At 40.7% G+C, this 27,047-nt stretch overlaps 1 protein-coding gene across 13 annotated transcripts in view; it reads left to right on the top strand.

Moving 5' to 3' along the window:
• Positions 1-27,047, top strand: part of EPB41L2 (erythrocyte membrane protein band 4.1 like 2) — a 226,742-nt gene that overhangs the window by 122,782 nt on the left and 76,913 nt on the right. For all 13 annotated transcript variants that reach the window (XM_090039111.1, XM_090039110.1, XM_090039105.1 and 10 more), the window contains one exon: positions 17,723-17,827. In XM_090039111.1, coding sequence (XP_089895237.1) covers positions 17,723-17,827 — 105 coding nt within the window. The remainder of the gene's footprint in view (positions 1-17,722; positions 17,828-27,047) is intronic.

The following is a 27,047-nucleotide window of genomic DNA, read 5'->3' as shown; positions in this document are numbered from 1 at the left end:
GATGCTGTTGTTAAGTAGTAAGTAATGTAGCATAGTTGGGTACAGATTACATCTCAGATCCAGTTTCTAAAAGTATGTTGGTTCCTTTGTTTTCCCCTTTGAATTGAGGTCAGCAAGTTTCCTTTTAAAGTTATGTCTAGCAAAGACTATAAAGAAGTGACACGTCTAAGTGTGTAAATTAAGAAACTAAATTATGTAATGGCTGTTATTTACAGTTTGGAAAGTTAATCTTCCCTGCATCATCAGATGTTCCTCTAGGTCCTGAACATGTGGTTTGGTTGGCTTTTTTTCAGATTTGCGTATCCAGCCTTGCTCTTTACATGTCTTCTGTATTATCATGTCCTGTAGGTTCCCCCCTCTAAGTCCTGTTGTGCAATGGAAGATGGTTTTGGGTTCCTTTATAACATACCACAGATATCCCATCTTTCTTTATGGATTTCATTGTAAATATGAAGTAGCTGTACTCTTTGATGCATCTCAGTATTTGTTGTGTATGTCTCATTTAATAGCAAGATTTTTTTGAGATTTTGAAGACGTTGAAATACCTATCAGTAGAGTCAGTGGATTTCTGTGCTTCATATTAAAGCATTAAGGTGAGAATAACATTTTGAGTTGAATATTTGTCACGGGGTAGGGTCCCCAGTGGTGGCCATTATGCCCCTGGTGCACCTGTGACTTCCAGCTCTGCCCCAAGGGCACTGTCTTGTCTCTCTTGCCATGTCTTGCTAGCAACAATAAATCAGGATGCTGACCACAGGCCTTCATGTGGCTCTGGTCTGATGAACCTTACAAGAACTCATTTGTCCTTGAGTCTTCACCAGATCTCTCCAGTACTGTGCTAAATGGGGCACCTTGAGCCTTATGGGCGAATTGCATGCCTCCAAAACTTCCCTTTACTATGCCTCATACCTCGTGGGTGTTACATGGATATTGTTACCTCTGTTGGAGCCTTTGCCTGCTTGGCCTCCTCACCTTTAATCTAGGTAGGCCTTCTAGCTGAGGCCCACTGTGTTGGACCTGGCTTTGAGGTCACCAGGCCTCTAACCCCTGTCTGGTTTGCCTCTACAGTGCTGGTTGCTGGCAGGGCTCTAGCCAATCACGTGTCCCCTCTAGGCACTGATGAGGCCTCCATACCTCTCTTTACAGCCTCATCCCAAACCACTGGTGCAAACAACACAAATATGATTGGTGGGCTATAATGTACCAGTAACAATGGAGAAGGCTCTCTGCCCCTTTAAGAGGACAAACTTTCCCCCCTAGGACAGTGTGCCTTCTAGCCCTGGGTACCTTGTGGGCTCTTGGTTCTTGTCTGCTTTGCTACCTACATGAGCAGTAAACCACCTGTCTCTGGGTAGTTCTGTCATGCAGGAGCTCCTTCCCCTGGTAGTTGCCAGAGAACTAACCCCTGCCAGCCCTAGCCTTGGGCTTATATGTATCCAGGGCTCTGCCTCCTTCTGGGCAGCTGACTACCTGCAGGTGCTAGCTCATTACCTAATTAGCCTGTGACCAGGCTGCTTCTGTCCTTCAAGGAGCAGGCACATCTTAGTGCCCTGTGACAATACTGTCACGTTGGTCTTCAAGTTATAGATATTTAGTCACCAAATCTTGTTTAAGCTGGTGAATACAGCTGCACTCCTGTTGATTTGTACTATTATATTCTTCTGGATATCCCTGTTGCTTTACACATATCTGGCAAGTTTTGCTTGACTCACCCTTAATTCTTTTGCCTTCAACACTTGAGTTGGGAGCTATTGGGAATTTCACTATTTTTTTCCTTAAATAGTGATTCTGTTTTTGTCAAGTCACACGGTCTTTTTTTGGTTTTTGCTTTTAAGTGATAGTTAAACCAACATGGAAGAGCTATGTTGCCAGTAAAATCTTACTCTTTCAGTATGCTTTTATTAAACATCTGTGTATGTATCAGTTTGCAGTTTTCATAATAGTCAAAAGCATTACAAAAGATGAAAAATGAAGAGAGTTTATCCTTGTTTGATACCAGTTTATCTATTTTAAAATGTTCACTCAAATCTATGTTCTGTGAAGTGTGCAAGCAGCACTTTGATACAAAGTCTTGATATGATAATTTTTTGTCATGCCAATATAAATCTCAACATGCTTCAGAGTAAATTGTGATGGGGACTGTCAGATACTTTTGTGTAACTTATGACGTTAGAGTAGTATTTGCTGTTGATGTTCTCTACAGTGATGAGGATTAAATTGGAAATCTTGTTGCTGTGATCTTCTGAATTGGAGTTCAGAAGATCAAAAGATCATGCTCTTTCTTTTTTATTTCTTTGCTCTCAGCTCTTTGCTTTATTGTGCTTAAGCTGATACTACCAAATACACTGCCAGTCATTGAAAGGAGTGTAATACTTTACCTTGATTAGGTTAACTTTGTTTTGGTGTTTGAATTATGCCAGTTTTCCATTGTTTTGGAGGCTTTTCCTAGTCTCAGATTTGTTGAAAGATTTAGTGACTTAAATGATGGTCTTCCCAACACCAACTATCAGTATTTCTTCAGGTCTATCTCCAGCTCGTGGGCCAGATATGGCCTATGGAGCCTTGGCACCCTGCCTGCAGGGTACCTGATGGGTTGGGAAATTTTGGCGGTGGAAGAATAGTGCAATTAATACTGCCGCCCCCACCCCCCCCGCCAGTATCCCAAGCCCTGCATAATTGGTCGCAGCTGGGTCATGACCGCCCCCCCCCCCCGATCAAGGCCCGGCCATGTCCCTTTCCCTCTGTGCAGCTGATTTGGGGCCAGCTCATGTCCCCTTTTCCCTCCATGCCTTCTGTGGGTCCAGACCATGCCCCTTTCCCTTCACCTGGTCAAGCTGGGGCTGGGCCACATCCCCATCCCCCTGCAGGGCATGCCCCTTTCTCTCCCATTTGGCCAAGTTGGGGCCAGGCCACACTCCTCCTCCCTGCGCAACTGGTTCAGGGCCAGGCTATGCCCCCTTCCTACCCTAGGGCTGGGCTATGCCTCCTTTTGCTTTTGTGATCACTTCTCACATCAGTGTCTCAGTTTCTTTTTTGAGGTCCTTGAGAGCTGATTTAACTTTTGTACATAGCAGAGATGTGGGGTGGAAAATTTTTCCAGTTCTTTATTTTTCCATGGGAAATTTTCCATTTCAAAAAATTAACTGTTCTCTACAGCGATTAAATTGGAATGAAATAAAATTCATTGGTTACAATGAATGGATACCAATCCAATATTAGTCAAACTTGGCAGTTTCAAAGTTGTAATTAATGTTTTTCAGGTGATTATCCCTTGGAAGTGTGTGAGAGAGTACATATATGTTTGTTGATTTGTAAACAGGAGGGTAAATTATTATTCACATAATAATCCAGACCAAAAATCAAGTTATGAATTCACCTAATTGGCTGTGCAGGTCAAATCAAACCAAAGCTAAAATTCTTATTTCATCTCAGACTGGAAGTGAAAGCAAAACCCAAACTAAAACTGTGATTATTTTTTGTTTCACTTTTAGTTCAGCAAACACACAGAGCAGTGTCTCATTTCTTTTCTTGAGTTGGGGAAGTTGGAAGTGTTTGCATAAGATCTGTTAGTTCTTTACTGCTTTTTGCTTTAAAGTAGTCATAATAATGCCTAATCAGAAAAAAAACCTAATGTGCTGCTTCATTATAGTGAAGTGCAAGCCACTGAAGGAAGGAAGAAAGTTGGTAGATGTAAATATTGTGGGAGGGTGAATAAACAGGATCCTCACTTTCAAGATTGCTGTCACCAGATATGCAATCCATCATGAGTAGCTGTTCAAGACAGTCAAGCTTTTTATCAAGCTTTTTGGACAAATGTCAAAAGAAGATCAGAAAAAAGCAGATGAGACATTAGCTCGAGCTATATTTGCAAGTGGTACACCTCTTTCCATTAGTGAAAATCAATACTGGAAGGAACATTACAAACTAATTCACCCATCATATATGTTACCATCACGTTATTGCTTATCACATTCTCTCTTAGAGAGTATGACAAAATTCAAACAATGGTTAGTCAAAGGTTTGGTCAAGCAGAATCACTGATGCTGATGTCAGATGGATGGACTGGTATACAAGGAAATCCTTTATTGAACATTACGTTAGCAACACCTGAACCAATATTCCTGAAAGCAGTTGCTACCAAATCTTCTCATCATACAGGTGACTACATAGCCAAATTACTGAGTGAAGTGATTGAAAGTGCAAGCCCTTCCAGGGTACAAGCCCTTGTAACTGATAATATGAGTAACATGAAAACTGCATGGCAAATATTAAAGGCAAAGTATTCTCATTTAATAGTATTTGACTGTCCTGCTCGTGGTTGAATCTTCAGGCAAAGGACATAGTAAATGTGAATACTATGAAGACAGTATTGACCAACTTCAAGGCAATTGTGAAGATATGCAACAATCATCATGTTGCTAATCACTTTGAAGAAATTACAGAAAGAGAAGCAGGGAAAGGAAAGTGCACTTTTATTGCCAGGAGAAACTAGATGGGACTCGGGTACAAAATGTTTACATAGTCTGCTGCACACCAAGAAATGTTTGCACTGTGCTTCAATAGATGATGCAGTATCCCAGATTATTCCCGTGAATATTTGGAAACAGATTCTCGACAACGATGTGTTCTGGGTTCGAGTTCCAGGAGCATTCAGTTTGCTACTACCAGTTTTCAGTGGCTATCAAGAAACATGAAGGAGATGCACCAAGCCTTTCAAATATTCCAGAGATATTCGGACAACTGAATGAAAATCTAATTGAGCTTTTTGCCTCCATCTGTATCCAAAAAAGTAGCTGTAGTAGTACTAAAACAAATGTATGCTAAGAGATCTGAGTTTTGCTTGCATCCAGTTAATTCATCAGCAAACCTTTTGGATCCTCAACACAGAGGACAACATTTATCAGAAGATGAATTATCCACTGCTCCCAATAGAATTACGGAAGTAACTAAGAACATCCCCAACATTGACGAAATAGCTGTGATGACAGATGTTGCTGAATACTACACAAAAGAAAAACTTTGGAGCAAAGACATCATTTGGTGGGCAGTAGAGAATATGTCTCCTCTCACATGGTGAAAGGGATACTGTTGTCTAGGATTGCTCTAAGGATCCTAAGCATTAAACCAACAGCAGCTTCTGTGCATGGAGCTGGAAGGCTTTCAGCTCAACCAAGACCAAAAAGAGGAACAGATTGACAAATGAATGCACCGCTAAACTTGTTTGTATTTCTCAAAATCTCTTTGCTTCTGGAGAATCAGTCAGAAGCACAATAAGTGAAGAAGATGCAGTATGATGACAAGTTGCCCTTGCCCCTAGACTCATTGGTAAAACCATTCTTTAGTGAAAGCAAATGCGGTTCAAGTAGTTCTGAATCAGATTTGCCTCAATCTGATTCTGAAATGGAACTAATAAGTGGTGCAAGTGATTCTACAGATAGTGACAGTGAAACTGGAGGTGCTGCAGTGACCTCAGTGGAAGAGAGTTAAACTCTGTTGAAGTAAATGAGTGGACAACCATGGCACATCATGCACAGTTCTTTGGGTGTGCTAAAATTAGTGTGTCAGTGATTTTCAGTGCCTTTATTTCTTTCCTTAAATTTAAACAGACAATGTGAGGGAAGTACATGCTATTGTGTAGTCTTTACATTTTTACAAGTATTCTAATAAAAATAATTTCTTTCCACCTAAAGCTTTGAATTTGTTTGAATATGACATTTAAACCACATTGTGTGCTGTATTTATTTATTTTTCATAATCCAGTATTCCAGTTCAAATACTTATGGCTATTGGGATACAAAATTAACATTGGGGTACTTTTTTAGTGTTGTTTACTAAATATAAGTCAAATAAACATGCTAAATCAGATCACGCTCTATTAGGGCATTGGAAAATTTTCCAATTCAAAATTTTCTAGAAAACCCACATCTCTGGTGCACAGGTAGTCAGAGTAGCATATGGCGTCGAGTTGAATTCAGTGCAGTAAAGAAACTTCAAATTACAGGATAGAGAAGAATATATGCACAGGGAAACTGTATGGAGAAAGCAGGTAGGAGATACTCACAGATTGTGAATATCAGGAAAATTGGAAGTGATTGCAGCATTTGAGAATGTTAGGGAAGGCAGTTTTTACATACTTTCATGTGTTGACCTTGGCAAAATAGGTTATATTTTAGATTAGCACTAAAATAGCTAAAATGTGTGCAGAGAAAATGTTAAAATGTGTTTTGTAGTGCTAATCTAAAATCTCTATTTCTATAACTGTCATTGCTGACAATGTCCATGTATCTTCAGATGCCTCACAGCAGCAGAATTGTTTTCCTCATGCCAGCTGTTGAACTTTTGGGAGAAATTGACTGAAAATAAACCTTCTGGGTTACTGAACTATGTGTTGTTCATATAAATGTACTTAAAACACGTTCTATGACCATTTTAAAGTTCTAATACTGTAAACTAAACAGACAATAAAAACATTTATGTAAACTAAGATTTTTAGTATCTATTTTTTGCTTGTAATATGAGATGTCATGAATAATGGCAAAATAATAAAAAGCTCTTCAGGTAAAGAAAGGAACAGCTTAGTTTCATGATTCAGTAGTCCAACACTTAGGCGATGTGAATGGACACGTATATAAATGGAGGAAAATGTTGTTGTAGAGTTGGAGTGTTGCTGTAGCTGTGGTGACCCAGGAATTTTTGAGAGGCAAAGATTTTTTTATGGTACCTTTTATTGGACCAGCTGCATAGTGGGGAGAACTTTTGCACAAGTTTTAAGACATCAGATGCCCTTCCTCAGGGAAAGCAGAAGCAGGCTGAAAAAAATACCAAAGAAGTGACTCCATGCAGGAAAAAAAACCCAAGGAGAGTGCTGGAAGAAATACTGATATGTTAGATAGTAAGGAGCGTGTTGGGATACTCATATATTTGATAGTTTATAGGAACCTGGTTTGAAACTATTTTGAAGCAAGGAAAAGGGATGTTGTTTTGACAAACACCTTTCCTCATAAATGAGTTGTGTCCCTTTATTAAAAGGTCCTAGCTGTCATTCTTTCATTGTGAATAGAGAGTTGCTTTTTTTTGTACTGTATTTTCTAAAGCAGGAGAACGCAAAGCCGTGTTGGAATAACAAGCCATTAAGGAATCTGTATTTACTTAAAGTGTAATTTGTCTATGCTCTAGTAGAGGGGAGGGTAATTTCTATATGATAGAAAGTACTGGCTGTCTGTTCGCTGTGAGTGTAAAGCAAATGAAGATTATGTTGGGATTTTTTTCCTACTCTGGGGCACTGTTCTAATTAAATTTTCATGACAAAAGGCATTTAAAAGAGTCCACGTGACCATAGTTTATGCACGTATGAATAACTGAAATATATCGGAGTTGACACAAGAGTTCTGTGGTTACTTACAGTTTGTGAAGATTAATTGAAATGTCTTTCTTTTCTCCTAGGAAGATCTAAATTTTTTAAAATTCTAGATTTACAGTTTAAAAACAAATCTCTGAATTGAACTCAGCATAAAAGTTAAAATATACCCCACCAAACTTGAAGGAAAAGAATTGGTGAAGCCACTAAGACATAGCTTAATAGATCAGTTAGAGGTTTTATTGATGACAACATCACATGACCTGCACACTCTTACCCTAGTTTCTAGTGGGTTGTTTTGTTTTGGGGGTTTTTTTTAATAGCTATTAATTGAAAATCTTTTAAAGAAAAAGTGTTTGCTTAAAATAACAGGGAGCTTTCTTTTTCATTAAAAAAAAGTTAATGCATGTAATTACTCTCTAGTATATATGCCATAGAATTATTTGTTTGTGTTCAGTTTAAGAAGTTGATAACACTGGTTCCTCAGACTGGGTATCTTGCACATCTTAATTTCTGTCTTGAACAACCAGGGGTTTGATGCAACTGCTATGTTCAGTTACCACTTGTTTTCTGAAATGGAAATGTTATACTTGGCACCCTTTAAAAAAACTGGTCCCAGTAAAGCACATGTTTTTTTATATCAGGCATCCCCTTAAAGCTAAAAGGGCTGCTTGGATAAAATGAGGCTACTCCTGTGAGTAAAGGTTTGCAGGTTTTAATTGTAACCTCTTCCCATGTATATTTACAGGCAGTGCAGGTGGCAGCCCCTATAGTTAATTATGTCCAAGACATCTCATTATAAAACTCATTTGTGCTGAAATTTTCTATTCCGTGCATCTGTCCCTGGGTGACTTATTTCTTCTGAGACCAAGATGAGGCGGAAAGTGTTGTTTTGTCCATGGTAATGAATTTTGTTGAAAGCTGTAGTTCATCTATAATTGAGAACAGGGACTTGAAGTTGATAGGGTAGTTGCCCTTGTGCCAGATGTGCTTTCTGTTGTTCCTGTAAAAGAAAGAAATAAAAACATACTAGGTTCCAGTAGCATTTTTTTTAATCTCCTCATTCAATATGTAATCAAAGCTTAGTTTACCAGACAGCCTTCAGATAGTTGAATACAAGGCTATTATTACTAATTTCCTCCTGGAAATGTACCATAGAATCCAAGCTTTACATAAGCATTGTTGAATTCATCCTCACACCCTTATGCGAAATAGATGGGGTTTATCATCCCTGCCTTACAGCAAGAAAACCAAGAAATGGGTTAAAGCCTAAACTGTTCAGTGTCCAGTAATTTTTATACCCAACTTGAATCCTGATTTTCTTGAATGCTTACCATTCTTATATTGTGTAGTATGCTCAAAGCACAACCCGCATGGATTTCAGTTGCACTCAGATCTCGTATTTGGCCCCAGGAGTCAAATTGGGCACTTTAGTGAAGCGTACACAACAGGTGGCCAGCTGTGAATATTTTGGTTGTGTGCGCTTGCCAGAATCACGGGGCAGTTCTGCAAGGAAGGCAGGAACAGAATCTAACATTCAGTAGCTTTCACCCTGAAACGGTCTTTCTGAAGTTCTCTGCCTCTTCATTCAACACTTAACTTTTGTAACAAATAAAGCATAGATCCCACAAAGGGCCTCCTTTCATAAACAGCCCTGATGCGGACTTGGAACATGCTCCATCTGTACACTGAAGGGCAGAGATTAAGTAGGAAAAAATACTGACCAATAATGTAATTTAAGACTGTAATAATGCATAAACACAAGGGATTGCACAGGCCTCCTTGTCTGTCATTCTCTAACTTCTGTGTACTTGACTTCCAAGCTTGAATTTTTAACATAGGCTTTTTAAATGATAATATGAAATATTAAGATTCCTTTAATGAGGTAAGAGTCTTTTAAAATGTAAAGTATAAGAAAAAAATTACTGCTGGATGATCCTTATGTTTTTTACATGAGCAAGAGAATCTTCTGTATGTAAACAGCAAGCTTTAAAGCATATTCTTTTTTTGTGTAATTTTTGTTTCTCAGAGGGATTTTGACTGATTTGATCAATTTTTCCTTCTTCCTTTGAAAGATATGTCATCTTTTTTTGGTCTCTTAAATGCATTTAAAAGTACCAAGAATTGTGGGAAAATCTTCAACAGATCAGTAGATTTTGCCAGTATGTTTAACAGTTGTGCAGTAATTTTAAGTTCCTGTTACTGGAAAAACCATGATTTACTGACAAATATGGGAATGTTTGCTTATAAATTTTTAGAAGTCTTGGGTACAAAAGGCTTACTCTTCTTGGAGACTTTCTCCAAATTTAAAATAATAATAATAGAATAGGAGAATATTTTTAAAGTCTCTAGAGCACCTCTGGGCAAATAATAAGTTTCTATGCATTTTATAGTTTTTAGTCAAATTAGCATATAGTAACGCTTTCTATTTGACCCTGGCGTGAAAAAAGTTTTACTGTTAGAAAGTGACTCTAGAGATTTAAGTAACCATAGCATGTATTCTTTCTGAAGTGACCCAGGGGGGTTTTCTTGATGCATAGTTTGACAGAAATATGCTGCATGTAATCAGAATCAGTGATATAAAGGCTGATCTGGGGGAAAAGCTTTGTATGTTTTTATAAAGCCCCCTTCCACCCCTCCGACTTCATAAATTTCACATGAGCTCTGTATCTCTTCCCTGAATGTGCTTGTCATAATGTATTGTACATGTTATTGTGGATGAAATTTAGAAGAGTGCACTTGATTATTTATTTATTTATTTCCCCTGTAATTTTGAAGCCAAGCTAGGTAAATTAAATAGATGGTGGGAGGAACATATATTTCTTTTTAAAGGAATATATTTTTTGGTCTTTTTTTAAAGTAAAGTAAATTTTTCAAAAGGGACTTGGGTTCGAAAAGTCCATAGGCCTTCCTTGAGCAATCCCTTAAGCATCTAAGCCACTTTTGAAAATGTGGCTTTTTAAAAATTTTAACCTAGCCAAGGTTAAAGCTCCTAATGTCAACTCAACAATGCAGTCCTGAATGCAAGCTTTCATTTCTTTTGTGGCAGCACAAACAAGGGCTTATTTATTGTTTGTTTGTTTGTTTTGTTTCATTTTGTGCCTACCTTCCTTTATTGACCTTAGTTACTTGTACTGTGTAACTGAACTATCATGCAATACATAGCTCAAGGAGCCTAGCATATTGTGAGCTTTCTCTCACTGTCTGCTCAACACAATAACTTTAGTGTTGCCAGGGCCTACACATAGGCAGTTGATGGCGTTTCAGTGGAATTGCAATGGTGTATGGCGTCTACTGAAATCTGTGGGATAAGCAAATGCAAAAATTCTTTTAAACTGCCAGACCTCTGAAAATGCCATGTTCTGGCCCTATTGATAAATACCACAAATAGCAGAACAGGCATGTAGGACTCAGTTCAAGCTGGAAGGCTACATGCTTCTCATTCATTGGTGCTAGCAACAGATTGTATTTTAGTTTTTGAAAGAGCATTTCCACAAGTTGCATGCCTAATCTCTTCACCCTGATTATATGTTGTAAGCAAACTGATCTGAACCTCTTTGTTTTGTCTGTTGTCTACTGCTGTCTCCAGTGCAAAAAATTCTGTGCTAAAACTTGAGTACCCAGAAAGTAGATCATAGGTCTGGTTTTAATTATGAACCATGAATGCATATGGAAGTACCTTGTTTATGCCACCAATCTTTGAAGGGGAAGGAGAGAGAGATAAATATACTAGAATCATTGTAATTATTTGCTAAGATTGTAATCTTTCATGCAATCAAAAGGAACCTTTTTTTGAGATGCCAAGTAAAATTCTAAGTTTTCTCATATCTGACTGAAATCTTGAAGTGAATTAAAATAAAAACTTGGATTCTTTTAATTACACAAGAAGATACTGGAGAAGCTATTTATATAAATACTAAATTATTAAAAATTGTTTTTGTTACATAGAAAGGAATTTGCTTTAGTAGCACTGATAGAATCTCTTAATGGAAAAGCAGAGTGAAGCAAGGATGCGTTCTTGCCCCCACACCGTCTGTAATCTTCTTGGTACTCCTGAATTGCACATTTAAAGACGGGGAAGGTGGAATGTACCTCCACACAAGATCAGACAGGAAACTCTTCAACTTGCCACAACTTAAGGTAAAGACTAAAGTTAGAAAGGTGCCCATCAGGGAGCTTCTATTTGCTAATGATGCTGCCCTTATAGCCCACAATAAAGACCTACTACAAGAACTCATGGATGTCCTCAAGAGCTTGGCAGGCATTTGCTCTTACCATCAGCATAAAGAAAACAGGAAGTTGCACAAAATCCATCTATCATCCTTAATGAGAACCAGCTAGCAGTTGTCCAAAAGTTCTGCTATCAAGGTTCTTCAGTGACCACCAGCCTCTCACTGGATGAAGAACTTAATGTTCTCATCAGAAAGGCTGCCACCACCTTCGCAACAGACTAATTAAAAGAGCATGGAAGAACTTAAAGTTTACCATAAAAGACAAAAATGCTAGTGTACAAGGCTTGCATACTCAGCACTCTTATGTATGTTGGTGAAACATGGACAGCTTATGCACATGAAGAAAAATGGTTAAACAGCTTCTACCTGTGCTGTTTACACCACATACTCAACATTAAATGGCAAAATGAAGTTACCAACGCAGAGGTTTTTCAAGGGGCAAACTTACCAAGTATGACAGCCCTACTCAAACGTGGGTGACTGCACTGGGTAAGCCATCTGAGCAGTTTGGAAGATGGACGTGTACTCAAGGACATGCTATATGGGGAACTATTGGAGGGAACAGGAACTACAGGACACATGCTTTGCTACAGACACATGCACGTGAGATATGGAGGCATTTAGAACTGATCCTGACCAATGGGAAACCTTGGCAAATGATCATAACAAGTGGCGTCACTCCACTCCACTAGGGCATCAAAGTCCGCAATAGAAATTGGCTCCAGCAGCCCATAGAAAGCAAGCAGCCCCTGAACCACCCAACCGTAACATACATTTGTAACCATTGCTACAGATCATGCAAATCACATGAGACACTGCAAGCCATCTGCATCATAGACTGCAATACCCATCTTCTTGTGTAGATGAAGGGATGCCAAAGAGCTGCAGCATCATGATATATTTGGTCATGGAGTCAGTAGCGTAACTAGGAGTGAGTGAACAGGACATCAGGGTAACAATCTAGAGAGGGCAGGAGAATGGTGGCCTCTGGAGTCTGTGCCTCGTCTCGTATCATATATAGGCAGGTAAGGCTTTCCAGCATGTGGCATCCTCATCCCTATTCTCTATGGAACTTGGTGCCCCCTTCCCCCACAGTCAAGTACACAGTCTTCATGATGCTCAGTGACTTGGGTTTGTGATATGACCAGTTAAACCTCTGGGATGAGGACTATAGGTGACAGTTCTGCCTCTTGGGCATACTGGAACTTTCTGTGGCAAAGGTAAAATTAGTCTGAAGAAAACAAAGCTTATTTCACAACAACTCAGACTATTAGGCTAAGTACAGACAGTCAAAAAGCCTGAGGCTGAATTGGTTCAGTCTTTGCACTTTAGCACTTTGCAGAGATTGAACTGATAAGCAAGTGAAAACACATTCACTTTTGATTCACGAAATGCAGCCACATATCTGCAGTGGCTCAAGCCAGAAACTGGGGGGCATTAGAACACGCCTGCCAACCAGTGCCGAAGGAGAGGGAAGAGAGAGAGCCCTGCTGGAGTGAAGGGGGCTTGGCCAGGACCCAACGCATGCTCTGCCTGGGTGCTGGGAGGGGAAGGTAGTGGCATTGGGTTCATAAAAGCTTGAACAAGAAGAGTTCTTTCTCTAAAAATCAATAAACTGAAGAGATATAAATGCAACCTGGGCTGTGTGTTTGCTTACTCTTCTTGCTGCCCCTGAATCTCTGGGATTTGCAGTCCACAATCAGAGCAGTAGGACTCTCAGGGTTGGTCCTCACTTTCTCTTTCTGCTTCCAGGTGCCTTTGGGATTTGTAGTTGCAGCCAGCACAAAGTCTTAGCAGGGCAGGGCAGCTCTGTACCTGGGGGAAAGGGGTGGGGAGTGAATGTAATCCCCCTCCCTGGCCCCAGGCCCTAGCCGGTGTTTGCCTGGGGGGAGCCAGTAAGCTGGCCAGTGAGCCAGCCCTCACTGCCCCAGTTAGAGAGCAGAGGGTTGGGCCCAGCCCTCCTTTCTGGAGCAGACAGCTGAGCCCAGGGCAGGAAAGCATTCTGGGTTGCTGGGAGACTGATTTAACTTGAACCAGGAAGGGGTGTGGGACAGAAGTTTCATAAACCAGTTTAAACTAAATCAGTTAACTCTGATAGTACGTTCAACCAGGTTTATCTTAACTAGTTTCAGCCATTTTGAAACTGGTTTATGTCCACTGAACTTCTGTCCTCTTACAGGTTTAAATCGGTTTCTAATCACTTTACTAGTTTGTGTAACTTTTGTCTCTATCCCTATAGATTTCCACAGGAACTAAAGCAGGGGTAGCCAACCTATAGCACAAGCAGCTTCTGTGAGTAACTGATTAGACAGGGGACGGACAGCACAGTGGCAGATAAAGCAGGGAGCAGAAAGCAAAGCATCAGATCAAGGAGGGAGCACAGGGTAGTGAGCGGAAAGCAAAGCAGCGGATTGCACAAGGGGATTGAAGTGGCACTCGGGAAGGATGCAGGGCTAGTTTGTCATGTCTACCAAAAAGGTAGGTCCCTACTGAACTAAAATGCCATCCCAACTTCACCACCTTACTTCAAGTACAGCACTTGATCTGAGCCTTCAAGAGGCCGAGAAGCGATAATTTCAACCTGATCTTCCCCAATATAAATACTTAGCATGTTCAAATAAATAAAAAAACCTGACCAGAATAATGTGCTACTTGAAACCAGTTTTTCCAAGTACTGGGAGTTGAGAAAATAAATGACTAGTTTCCTTGTAGTACTTAATGCACTATTGAAAGGTTCCTAAGTAACACATTGGAGAAGTGCACAAAGCAATGTAAAATTATAATATTTGGTATCCCCTCACACTGAATGTGTAAGGATGCTTAGTGTGTCTGTTGAATGCTAAAATGTACCCTAAATTTATACAGGATGTGACAGACAGTAAAGGCCATAATATGATTAAATTCAGTAGGTTGAGCATATCATGGAATTGTTCCAGAAGTTGATTTTCTGCAGAATGATCTTTGCCTTTCCTCAAATCACTACTAGCAGCATGTTCAGGACTTTTAGACCAGCTGAAATGCCCTTCATAAACAGTGATGGGTGAAAAATCGTGAATATACTTAGAACTAATTGCTGAAGAGGTTTTTTTTTAATTGTAATAGTGGTGAATAATAAAGGGCCACATTGAATGGCAGTAACTGAAAACAAAACAATAGGCAAATTATCCTGACAAACTTAGGCATGCCATTCTTTAAATTGGTGAACTGTGAGTAGTTGCAAATTTTTTTTTAGGGTGCATAAAACTTTTTTGGGATGGAGGAGAGGAATGGAGAGTGAGAATATGTAAAATACATTTTGCTCGCATACTCTGTTTTATCAAGTAGACATTTTAGTTGAAAATACTACTATGTATTTGTCATAAATAAGCAGTGCCTACAGGAGTATATATCTAGTGACAAGTGTACAGATTAAAAAATAACTAAAGGTTAATAAGAGAGAATTACTATACTTAAAAAAATTGTATTTCCTCCTGATGTTGATTACAGTAACAACACAAAGTATTAATTGGTGGAAAATTTAATAGGTCAAAATTAAATTAAGGTATGACTTTTGACTCGAGTAATGCGTATGTAACATTTATTCCAGTTGGAATGACTTTACTTCTTGTAGCTAAGTAAACAGATTCAAGCGTTACAGCAGTGTGTGCTTTCTGAAGCCTAACTGATCATGTGTGTATTTGAAGTTTAAATCATGACTGTAATATTTACTATGGCTGCAAAACAAACATTGTCTTGGTGTTAGTCTCAGATTAGGATTTGCTGTGCTGAATACTTTACACATACCAATTAAGAGAGCCTCTGCACTCTGGAGTTTACCATCTAAATGTACTTATTTGTCACTTTAAATTGGCACCTAAGCAATTGTGTCAAAGCTAAGGTGGTTGGTTGCATTATCCTTTGCATAATATAAATACACAGCAAATTTGTTTTTCCTGTTTTTTATATTAGAGTATTTTGTAAATCAGAGATGAGGTTATAGCGAGGCATTTTTCCCCATAAAATTGTTCCTAAGCAGATATCCAGCAAACTTGGAAAAAATGGCAGCTTCATTCATTTTAAACTTCTTCTTCTTTTCTTTCCTTTGAGCCCTTACATCATTGTGCTGTGCCTTATGATTATGATTTGATCACATTATAATAAAATCATACAGTTCTTGGTGTAAGTGGTCTCAGTTGCTCTGTTTGAGCTCCCACTTACTGCAGGGTAAGGGTGTCAAACGTGCCGTTCCTTCTGGGCAGAATCAAGACAGCAGAGTGAGTGACCTTGGCTGCCATGGGGGTTAATGAAGCTGTTGCTCACTCCCTGCCACCAGTGCATGACCCATGTGGCTCAATACCTGGGATTTCAATGGTGAGCTCCACTTCCAAATTCCCAGCCCCTCTGGGAGCCCCATGGGATAGAAAGCAAGAATCTATGGGCCATATGTTTAACACCCTTGCTGTTGAGGAGTAGTGGGCATATGGATAGTTACAGTGGAGCAACTAATTTGTGGTAAAATCATGGGGAAATTGTTTGCACGTCCACACCCTTAAGTGCTTCTCCAGAGCAGTATATTTGTCCTATAACAGCAAGGTAAAATCTACTTGGGAAAGAAGAAAAAAATGTCAGGAAAAAGAACAGTAATGCTTAGTGGTTAAACCTACCAGAAATGTGCTATAATCCCTGACAAGGAGTGAAGATGGATTGGTGATTAATGCTGTTATCAGTGCATTATATTTTCTAATGTATTGCACCATGACAGTAGGTGTATTACAACCATTTTGAGCATTTACTGTCTGAATTAGCTGCTATTCCTTTTTTCATTGTCAAAGACAGTAGTGTAATTTAGGGTGGAGGGTGGTGGAAAGGGTATCACTATAGTAGTAACAGCTAGAGCAGGCAAACCTTAAGATAGCAGCAACAGCCAGAAATAAGCTTTTTTGAGTCCCTGAAGCAGGCAAGACTTCTTCTCCTGCTCCTCCTGGCACCCTCTGCCCTCCCAGGGCACAAATCCTGCTAGTTATATTACAGTAAAAAAGAATGAAATAATTTGATTTTGAGTAAAATGTGTGTATTAAACTTAGGAACATAGTCTGCCAGGAGTTAGCAGGCATATTGGTCGTTGACAGATGTGGAGAAAGAATTCAATCAGCTGTCAGATAAAAACGCCAAAAAGCCTCACTGAAGCACACAATCTATACAGATGCTGGGCAAGCCAGGTCAAATTGATGCAACTCCTCTTCTGAGCACGTGCTGCACTCAGCACAGGGATGCGCTGAGCTGAAAGTAAAGCACCGTTTGTTTGGTTTTTTTCCCCCACATCTGTCAGAGGCCATTAATTGTTTCAGAAAGTCTGCTGTTAAGGATCTACAACATATTGGCTGAGTGTCAAACAGTCTTTGGTTACTGTATTTTTTTAAAAGTCAAAAAAGCTAATGGATAAACCAATCTGACAACTGTGTTGCCTCACTAAATATAATGTAGTGAAACGAAAGTGTTCTCATTTATTTGCCAAGAAAAACTCAAACTTTCTCTGAATAAAAATGCTGGCATTGGGTAAAAAATGCATTTTAGATTTACTTGTATGCTGGTATGATGCCATGATAACACTGCAAGATTTGTAAACAAACTACTAACCCAGTGGTAATATTTTTGCATGTTCGGAATCCCTTTGACAATACTGAAAATGTACAAAAATAACTTATTCTCATTTTGAATGTTTACATGTTAACAATTTGCAGTTTCATTTGTGGTAGAAGAATAAGGGTGCTATCTTTATTACAGGGGCCATGCTATTTTATAAAGTGCCTTTAATATTTGCCCTTATTTTTCAACATTTTCTGCTGGTTGTCTAGTGTGAGTTGTATTGAAGTATTTCTCTGTGTGAGGTTTTTCTTAATCTTCTTTACTAAGCTTTAGGATGAAACTTTTAGAGAAAAATGCTTTCAAGTGTTTATAGTAGTCCAAAAATAATAGAGCAATACAATCTTAAGGAATTTTAATTTTCTCAATATTGTATAAGCTTTGTTTATAGTTATCCAGTTTTAGTTATGATTCAAAGTATCTGTATAATGTACAGTGAATGGCACTGCATTTCAGCAATTAAATGCTTTGAAAAAGCCACCATTTACTAAAAGTGCTTTTTATTTTTCAGAAACGAGCTAAGGGTCAGGTGCTATTTGACAGGGTGTGTGAACATCTCAATTTATTGGAAAAGGACTATTTTGGCTTGCTGTTTTATGAGAACTCAGATCAGAAGGTAAGCACTGATATCTGTTTATATTGCTAGGTACTTCATTAGATTCCTTATTTTTTAGGAATATAAGTTGTATTCAAAGTCTTGATTAAAAAGCCTAGCTTCTAAAACAGATTAATTTGTTTTAATCTGTTGCAACTTTGCTATAAATTCTGTTCTGATTAGACTGATGCATGAAGTGAAATGTTGGATGATATGTTCTGTTGTTATTGTTAGGATTGAGGGAATCATTCATTAACAATCTGAATCTTTATAGAAACCTTTTATTAAAACCATTTATAAAAATCTTTATATTTAGAGTAAAATATAACATAAGCATGCCATCTTTGCCTGTAAGGTAAATTTCACTGACATTTTAGCCATCATTAATCTCTTGATAAATCTTCAAAACTTTGACATCTCTTCAGTAAATTAGGATCATCTTTTTTCCCTTTTTGTACCTTACATGCTTCTTTCATCTTGCAACTAAACCAGAGCTTTATTTCCATGTTTCAGTTGCTTTGATACCTATCCTCTCATCCTTTCAAAATATATTGTTGGAGAAGAGGAATAGGAGGAAGGATCTTAGATGTAATCCTCCAGTTTGGACTAATAATGCCTTTTTTGCACCTTGTGAAGTCTCACATTTAAGGGAATTGTCACCATTAGAAAGGATGAGACTACAGCTAGTTAAATGGTGGAAGCTATTTTACGACTTAGATTTTTAAAAGACTTGCTTAAAATCAGAAAATGTTATTTTTCTAAATCATTTATGATCTTCCCCTGGCCTTTTTCAATATTACCTGGTACTAGTTTTATAGGACTGGATGAGCAAACAAGGAAAATTGAGCACTGGCTTCTCGATAGCCTGCCCAACAGCAAGCTGTCAGGGAGTCGGGCAGGGTTGAGCTGCCTTGGAGCCCCAAGAGGGTTGCCACTTGGGTGAATAGCCTCTGGCCACTTGCCAGTTGGCCTGGAAGAGAGCAGGCAGCTTCAGAATGATTGCTAGGGTGGTAGAATAGTCCCCCTGGCATGCCTCTGGTTGCACCAGTGGGGCGGGGTGCCAGGAGACAGCTGCATGGTGGCTAAAACCGGTCCAGGAGGGACAGGACAGGGGAAAGGAGACAGCCGTGTAGGGGTTGCAAGGAGCTCAGGAATCCTTGCTGCAGCCACAGAATGCCACCACCTCTCTCTGCAATGCTCTGGGCCAGCCCCTGGCTAGGAACAGGAGCTATTCTCCTGGAGTGGGAACAGAGAGGGTTGCCACCAGGGGTGAATGGCCTCCCGTCCCACCAGTCAGCTGATTGGTAGGATGGGGTGGGGCAGTGTTCTCTTGGAGATGAAACCTCCTGTGGCGGTGCCAGTTGACAGCCTGCTCTTTTCCTTGGCAATCTGTCCTCTCCCTTGCCTATTAATAGCCTCCCCTAAGGGTTGGGGTGGCCCAGGGAGCAGCCCTCTAGTGCAGAGGGCTGTGTTAAGATTTTTAAGACTTGGTCTTAAAACAGTCAAAACGGGGCCACAGCCAATTGTGATGCTACCTAGTAGTGTAGCAGAACTGCTGCTGATTTCAGTAGTTCATCTAAATAAAGACTACTGGCTGGGCCCCATACTGTCATACAGGGAAACAAAATCGTTTGATTTTGAATGTTTGCCTGAACTGGAGGAGGAGGAAAAGGGGGGCTCCTTCATTTTTCTGTTTTCTGTTGTTTAATAAAATACAGAAAAATCAGTTGAGAGAATGTCCTTCCATTTGTGTTTCTCTTAATTTGAATGTTTATTAAGTTGTGTAGAAGAATTGTTTAAAAATATTGAGTCATGTTAATTGACACACTAGAATGTGAGTTTTCATTATTTATGATGTTAAGCTGTTGATAATGCTCTTAAAGCATAGTGAAAATTTCTAGATGAAGCTTGTAAAATATATATACATAGAGATGTATAGAAATCTATATCTATATGTATAGAGAGAGAGAAAGATCTATATCAATAGATAGATATCTTGAGTTTGTTCCACTCCCACCAGTTTGTGTTCAAAACTGCAAGAAGAAAATCCCAAATCATTGCAAAACCAAGCTGAATTAAGTGTATGTAGATTGTTTTGCAAATTCTAATAAAAACAATGACAGTCTTGGATCCCCACTATTCTAGAAAGGATTACAAGTGAGAACCACTTCAGTGTATGCAGTACCATTTGTGAATATCTGTTGACATAATTTTTCTAGCAATCAGATATCATCTGTTAAAAGCTTCTGAAACTTTTAATTAAAAAATAGTTGAGTAGTTTCCAGAGTGTGGATGTCATTTACATTACAAATCACCAAGTATAGAATATTTGCCATTCTTTGGTGGTTACTGCACAGTGTTGCCTCTTGGCAAGAACAGGAAAGTACAGTGACCGCAGTCTCTAATGGGATACCAGGAGGTGTATGAAATCTGATACTTGCACATAGTAACAACTTCATTGTAAGTCCAGAGATGAGCAATTACTAATCTAGCTGCTATTAATGTCACTGGGGGTTTTTTGCATTACAGCTTGTACTTACACATCACCTTTGACTTCATTGACCTTTTTTCTGGCTTTTATTTTCCCCTGCCATAAGTCACATTCTATTCATCATGGTCTTTGGGGTTTTGCAGCCCGGTCCTGCTGCTGCCCTTTCAACATCTGCCTTACTTGTAGTTTTATTCATACTCCAAATTCCAATAGGTTCTGTCCTCTGTTCTTCCCCATCTTACCTAATTTAGGAAATGAAAATTGCATGCAACTGATTTTTAAATGGCTTTTAAATCTCTTCCTATGGCTAGTTTGAAACAGCACAATCATCCCATCTATTCACCATATTTCTTCTCAGTGCTGATCCTCTTCTTCCCTCCCCCACAGTTAAACATTCACAACACTCCCATATATATTGCTGGCTCTTTGCCACATATGTAAAAGTTTTGCAGCACTTCCAATATTAAATAAAACTTATGTGAGGAAAAACAGTACAAAGTGATTATGAACTAAGAGCACTCCGCAGGTAGTGATTAGGATGCTTTGTGAAAGTGTATTTAGTTTCTGCTTTTTACTTTTTTACTGGCTCTTATCAATATTTCAAATCCATCTGTCACTTTCATGATCACCAGCATTAATTTTTAATACGCTGAAGTAGTAAAATAAAAAGATTAGGGAGCAAACAGACTATATCTTTGTCTCATGGAACAAAGTAGCTGCTGTTGATTACCTTGATGGTTTGATTTTTACAGCTATTGTTTCATGATGAAATTCAGATCATGACACTGATTGTGCCTTCATCTACCTTGAATCTAAAATTTCATAGCTTTGAGAGAGTGTTGACAGTTACTATTCACTATAGGATCATAGGAAAGTAGGGCTGTGCAGCAGAACCAGGTCCCAGGGGCAGCCATGACCCTCCCTGGTGGCCATTCGACTCCCGCCCCCATTGTAGTTCGTCAGGGTCTGCTCCCTCCTTTTTGCCTGTCATGTCTTGATGGAATTATTATGGTGTTAAGGGAGACTGCCCCAGGGTCCCAGAGTGAGCCATATTCCCCTTTAAGCAACTGGGAGATCTCGTACTTGGCTGGCCCCAGTCTTGCCCCTTGGGCACTAACCTGTGACCCTCTTGGCCTCAAGGCACCAGTTGCCTTATGGGCTATATTTGTGGCCTCCAGATGTTACTCCATGGTCTTTGGATGGGGCTGCCTGGCCCCAGTGTAGCTTCAGACCTTGAACCTCTGTCTGGGCCTTAGCCTTCCCAGCCTTGGCCCTTTTATTCTGGCTGCACCCCTGAGCCCAGGTCCGCTGCCCCACATGTGGCATCTGGGCCCCAGCTATGCCTTACATTTGAATGCTCTGGGCCTCCGGCCCCTGTCTCATGCATTCTGGGCCTTCTCTCAATCCACTGGGTCCCCAACCCCAGGCCCGGCAGCCTTCGCTATACTATCCCTCAGCCCTCTGGGTCTCTGTCCCCAGGCTAGGCTACCTCCACACTTTCTCTGTAGCTGATCCTCCAGTGTCCGACTTAACTGAAACACAAGCACCGGCTTCCAAGCCAAAAGTCACTCTTGCTTAAGACAATGTCATCCTGCAAGCTGTACTTCCTGTTGAGCTCTCATGGGTAGCTTGGGTGCCTGCTAGGCTGTCTCCTGCAGTCCTATTCTCCCAGAAGATCTGCTTCCTGCAGCCAGACTGTCCTTCTTGCTCCAAACACTAAGCTTATTGTCCTCTAAGCTCCACCCCATCCAGTCAGGTGGCTCCTCAGCAACCCACAGGTGTTTCTCCTTTGCTTAATAGCTAGGCCACCCCCTGTGGCAGCTCCACACAGCAAGCTTGTTACAGTGCAGCTGGCTTTTGCACAGCTTCCTGCCTATTCAGCAAGGCTAGCATGCCACACTGGCTCCCTGTTACAGGCTGGAAAGAACCTCACAAGGTCATCTAGTTCAGCCTCCTGCTTAAGGCAGGATTGTCCCTGACTAAACCATCTCAGCCAAGTGTCTGTCCAACCTACTCTTGAAAATTTCCACAGATGGAAATTCCACAGTTTCTCTAGGTAGCCTTTGCCAATGTTTGATCAGCTTCATAGTCAGAAAGGTCTTTCTAATCTCCAACCTTGATTTTCCTATGCTTCAGTTTGAGGCCATTACTCCTAGTCCTTATCCTTTATGGTCATAGAGAAAAGTCCGTCTCCAACCTCTCTGTAATTGTCCTTCAGATACTTGAAGACTGTATTAAATCCCCCTTGCCCTCCAGTTTCTCTTCTCAAGATGAAATAACCCTACTGTTCTTTCAGTTTCCCCTCAAAAGTCTTGCTTCCCAGTTCTCTAAGTATTATTGTTGCTTTGTGCTGGACTTTTTCTAATCTGTCCACATCCCTCTTGAAGTTTTGGGCCCACAACTGGGCACAGTACTCATGAAGGACCTCACCAGTGAGTACAGCTGAATAATTGTTTCCCTTGATTTGCCAATGACATTCCTGTTAGCACAACCTACTGTGCTGTTGGCTATTTTTGCAACAAGAGCACACTTTTGGATCATATTCAGCTTCTGGTCCACTGTAATTCACAGGTCCTTCTCTGCAGCCTAGCCAGTCATCTCCTAGTCTCCCTGGGAAATGCAGTTCTGTTCCAGTTGTAGGACTTCATACTTGCCCTTATTTTCGTAGAATCATAGAAGTAGGGTCGGAAGGGACCTTATAGATCTTCAAGCCTGGCCCCCTGCCAGGGCAGGAGAAAAGAAAAAGCTGGGCTCAAATGATCCCAGCTAGGTAGGCATCAAGCCTCCTCTTAAAGACCCCCAGGGTAGGAGCCAGCACCACTTCCCTTGGAAGTTGGTTCCAGATCCTAGCTGCCCTGCCTGTTTTATCTTGTCTGATAGATTGCGAGCTATCTTTTCAGTCTCTCCATATCATTCTGCATCCAGCACTGCCCTCCAGGCAGTTTGCAGCTCCACCCAACTTGCTGTCATCCACCAATTTGCTAAGTGTACCCTCCGTCCCATCATCCAAATAATTTAATGAAGATGTTGAGCAATAACAGACCGAGGACAGATACTTTGGAAACCCCACTTGGTACCTCTTCCCAATTCTTTGTTGGTGGAGCCAGTCATGTACTGGCCTTACAGTACTTTTACCTAGTCTTTATTTCTTTACCTTGTTAATGAGAATGTCATGGGAGATAGTGTCAGAAACCTTGCTGAAATCAAGATCTATCACATCCACAGAGTCTGTCACTTTATCCTAGAAAGAAATCATGTTGTTCAGGCATGTCTTGCTCTTGGTGAATCCATGCTGACTGTTTCTGATCACCTTGTTCTGTTCTAGGTGCCTGTAATAGATTGAGGGCCTGTTCCATGATCTTTCTAGGTATAGAAGTCAGGCAGACTGCTCTGTAATTTCCTAGATCCTCTTTCTTTTCTTTCTTAAAGATGGGATTTTCCCTCTTCCAATCTTCTGGGGTCTCACCCACCAAGCCCAAGGGCTCTGAAATTACTTCAAGTGATTCCCTCAGTACCTTAAGGTGTAGCCCATCCAGCTTTATTGATTTGAAATCATCTAGCTTCTCTAAGTAATCCCTAATCTGTTATTCCACTGCTCTAGTCAGTTTGTCTCCTTCCTTGTTTTGACTGTCAACAATGCACGTCATCAGGTACCTAGCCCTATTTGAAAAGACTGAAGTAAAAAAGGCATTAAAACTTCAGCCTTCTATATATCATCCATAGCTAGATTTCCTTCTGCAATCTGAGGGACCTATAGTTTATTTAGTCTATATCTTACTTTTGGCATACTTGTAGAATCTCTTTTTATTGCCTTTTATGTCAGTTGCATTGCAAATTGTGCTTTAGCCTTCCTAATTTTCTACCTGCATGCCTATACAATGCCCTTATTCTCTTTCCTAGTACTGTGACTGGGTTTCCAATTCTGGTAGGATTTTGTTTTGAGTTTCATTGAAGAGATTGCTATCTAGTAGGGGTCCGGTGATAAAGATTTTTTGGGCTGATACCAATGGCCGATTTAGTAATGAGCGATATCAGCCCATACCAGTCCGACTGCCAATACACAGCCCAGCAGCTTGGAGAGCAGAGTCTGCATAGTAAGTCTGTTGAGGGAAGAGGTGGGGGCAGAGGGGGAAGGGATGTGGAGAGGGCAGATCAAGGCTCTTGTAGTGAGGGAGGGAGTGAGGCTAGCTCAAACCCCACTCCACACAGAAGAACCTAGTGCCACCCCTGGCTCCAGCCTGCAGTGGCAACCTGCCCTCACCCCATGCACAGATCTGGAGTCACATGCTCCCCATGGCTCCCTTGAGGGTACATGCAGTGACAGGATCCACCTCTTTCCCTCCCCCATGCCCCAAGTTCCCTGGACAAGCAGCTCGTGGCTCTATCCTGCAACCTGCCCCATCCCGGCTGCAGAGTGCCTGCCTCCGCCCCAGCCCCACTCCTTCCCTCACCACATGAGCCTCAGTGTGCTGCCCCCACCTACCCACCCACCCACCGCTTCCCTCTTCTCACTCCTTTCCCACCCTACCACAGATTTATGAGCTGGATGCTGCTCTCCAAGGTACTGGTCTGGCCACGTGCATGCTTCAACTGCGCATGCATGGGGCATTTATCGGCAACGTTATCGGCATCATCAGCCAAAAAAAGGCTGATAGCTGATAATGTCAATTTTCCTTTTATTGGTGTTGATATGATATGGACCAATGCATCAGTGCACCTCTACTGTCTGGCCAGGCTGGCCTCCTGTTGCAGTTCCCATTCTTCCTTTGCATCAGGATAGCTTACTCCTTCTTCCTTACAAGGGCCCCTTTGAAGGCCGGCCAGCTCTCCTGGACTCCTTTTTCTGTTTAGACTTGTCTCCCAGAAGGCCCTGTTCACTAGTTCCCCAAGTTTGTTGAAGTCTGCTTTTCTGGCATCCAGTGTCTTTATTCTGCTTCTGCTCTTTCTTCCTTTCCTTACGATCTTAATTACTGTCATTTTGTGGCCACTGTCACCCAAGTTACCTTTCACCTTCATTTTCTCAACTAATTTCTCTCTGTTTGAGCAGTAAGTCAAGAAGACCTTCCCCCCAGTTGGGTTATCTACCATCTGTATTGAAAACTAATCCCAAACACGCCCTGAGAACTTACTGGACTGTTTGTGCACTGCTGTGTTTTTTCTCTCAGCAAGTGTCTCAGTAATGAAAGTTCCTCATGAGAAGCAAGTTCTGTACTTCGTACCTGTCAGTTTAACAGAGGGCTCATGCAACTCCTGCTGGTTTGGTGTCCTATAGTAGACACCCACCCTGACATCTCCCCCCTTCTGCTCTTCCCTCTTACCTTTTACTAAAAGCTTTCAACAGGCTTACTTTCCATTTTGTACTGCACCTTAGAACACCTGAACATTGCCTTTTATATATATAGGGCAACAGCTCCTCCTTTCTTCCTCTGCCTATCCTTCCTGAACAAGCTAGTCTCATCCATATCCATGCTCCAGTCATGTGAAGTATCCTACCACATCTTCATAATCCCAATTACAGCATAATTCTATAAATTATACTAGGACCTCCAGTTCTTCCTGTTTTGTTCTCCATGCTTTGCACATTATTATATAAACATTTCAAGTATCAAACTAATTGTCATATCTTCTCTCTGAGAACATTGCTAAAGCTTCTGCTGTTGTTTTCCCCTATGCCAGGGGTTTTCAACGTTTTGGGGTCACTGTATTCCCGGCGGGTGGTTGAGAAGGAAAGAGTCCCTTGGAGGCCAGTCGATTGGGTTGGGGGGACCCTACCATTGGCAGCAGAAGTGCCAGCAGCAGCACCCACTGCCAAGTACCCCTTGAGACCATCCTAAGTAAGCATACTTGCAGTTGAAAATCCCTGCCCTATGCCATGACTGTCTTAGACATCTCTTCCAATAGAAGCAGGGTCATCTTAGTCCTTTATCACAAGAAGCAGTATTCACTGATTGTGTTATTCTTGAGTGAAAACTTTTCAAGCTGCACCTCCAAAGACTAATCTCTGGAAAGGCTTTGATCTGCTGTTGACCCTCAGCAGTATCCAGCAAGACCATAAAAGTGGTTCTTCTAAGTTAACTCTTCCCGGCCCCAGTATTCGAGCACACTTTTAAAACCCAACGGTATCGAGAAGCACTAGTTCCTTTGAACAAAGTGCTGTTGGAATTATGCCACCAGATAAGAGTGTAAGAACTGTGTTCGCTCCAGATATTTGCCAGTATGCCCAATGAAAGTACCAAAATGCATCCTGGATAAGAAAACAAGCATTCTTCTTCTGGAGGAGGATGACTTGTTGCCATGTGGTCTGAATCTGGCCCATAATTTTATTGCGTGTCTTGCATCCTGTCCACAGCATGTGCTGTATGAGAGCTTTAGTCCAAATGTCTGGACAAGATATAACAACATGTTCAGGCAAGGACTGGGCACACAGACACAGGTATCCACTGACTTCACTGGTGTTTGCCCCTTGATAATCAGCTTCTGTGTCTCTTTCAGAATGATAAGCTTAAAATGCTTGTTCCTGTTTGTATAGGTCACAGCTTTTTAAGATCTCTTCCATATTTTAGCGTAAGGAAGAGATCAGGTGTGAAAGTTTATCTCTCGTTACATTTCTGCCTGCTGGTTACAGCTTACTTTTATTTTTTGTTTGGAAATGGTCATCTCACTTTTCAAGTAATAGATCAAGAAAGGTGTAGTAGTACTACTAGCTGCTTTAAGCCAGAGGTTTCAGATGAAACTGGAGCATTGGAAGCC

This window comes from Crocodylus siamensis, chromosome 1 (assembly GCF_052110815.1).
Source record: "Crocodylus siamensis isolate JL-2025a chromosome 1, ASM5211081v1, whole genome shotgun sequence".
Lineage (NCBI taxonomy): Eukaryota > Metazoa > Chordata > Crocodylia > Crocodylidae > Crocodylus > Crocodylus siamensis.
Note: the sequence above shows the minus strand (reverse complement) of the source record. Positions and strands in the feature narration are given on the sequence as shown.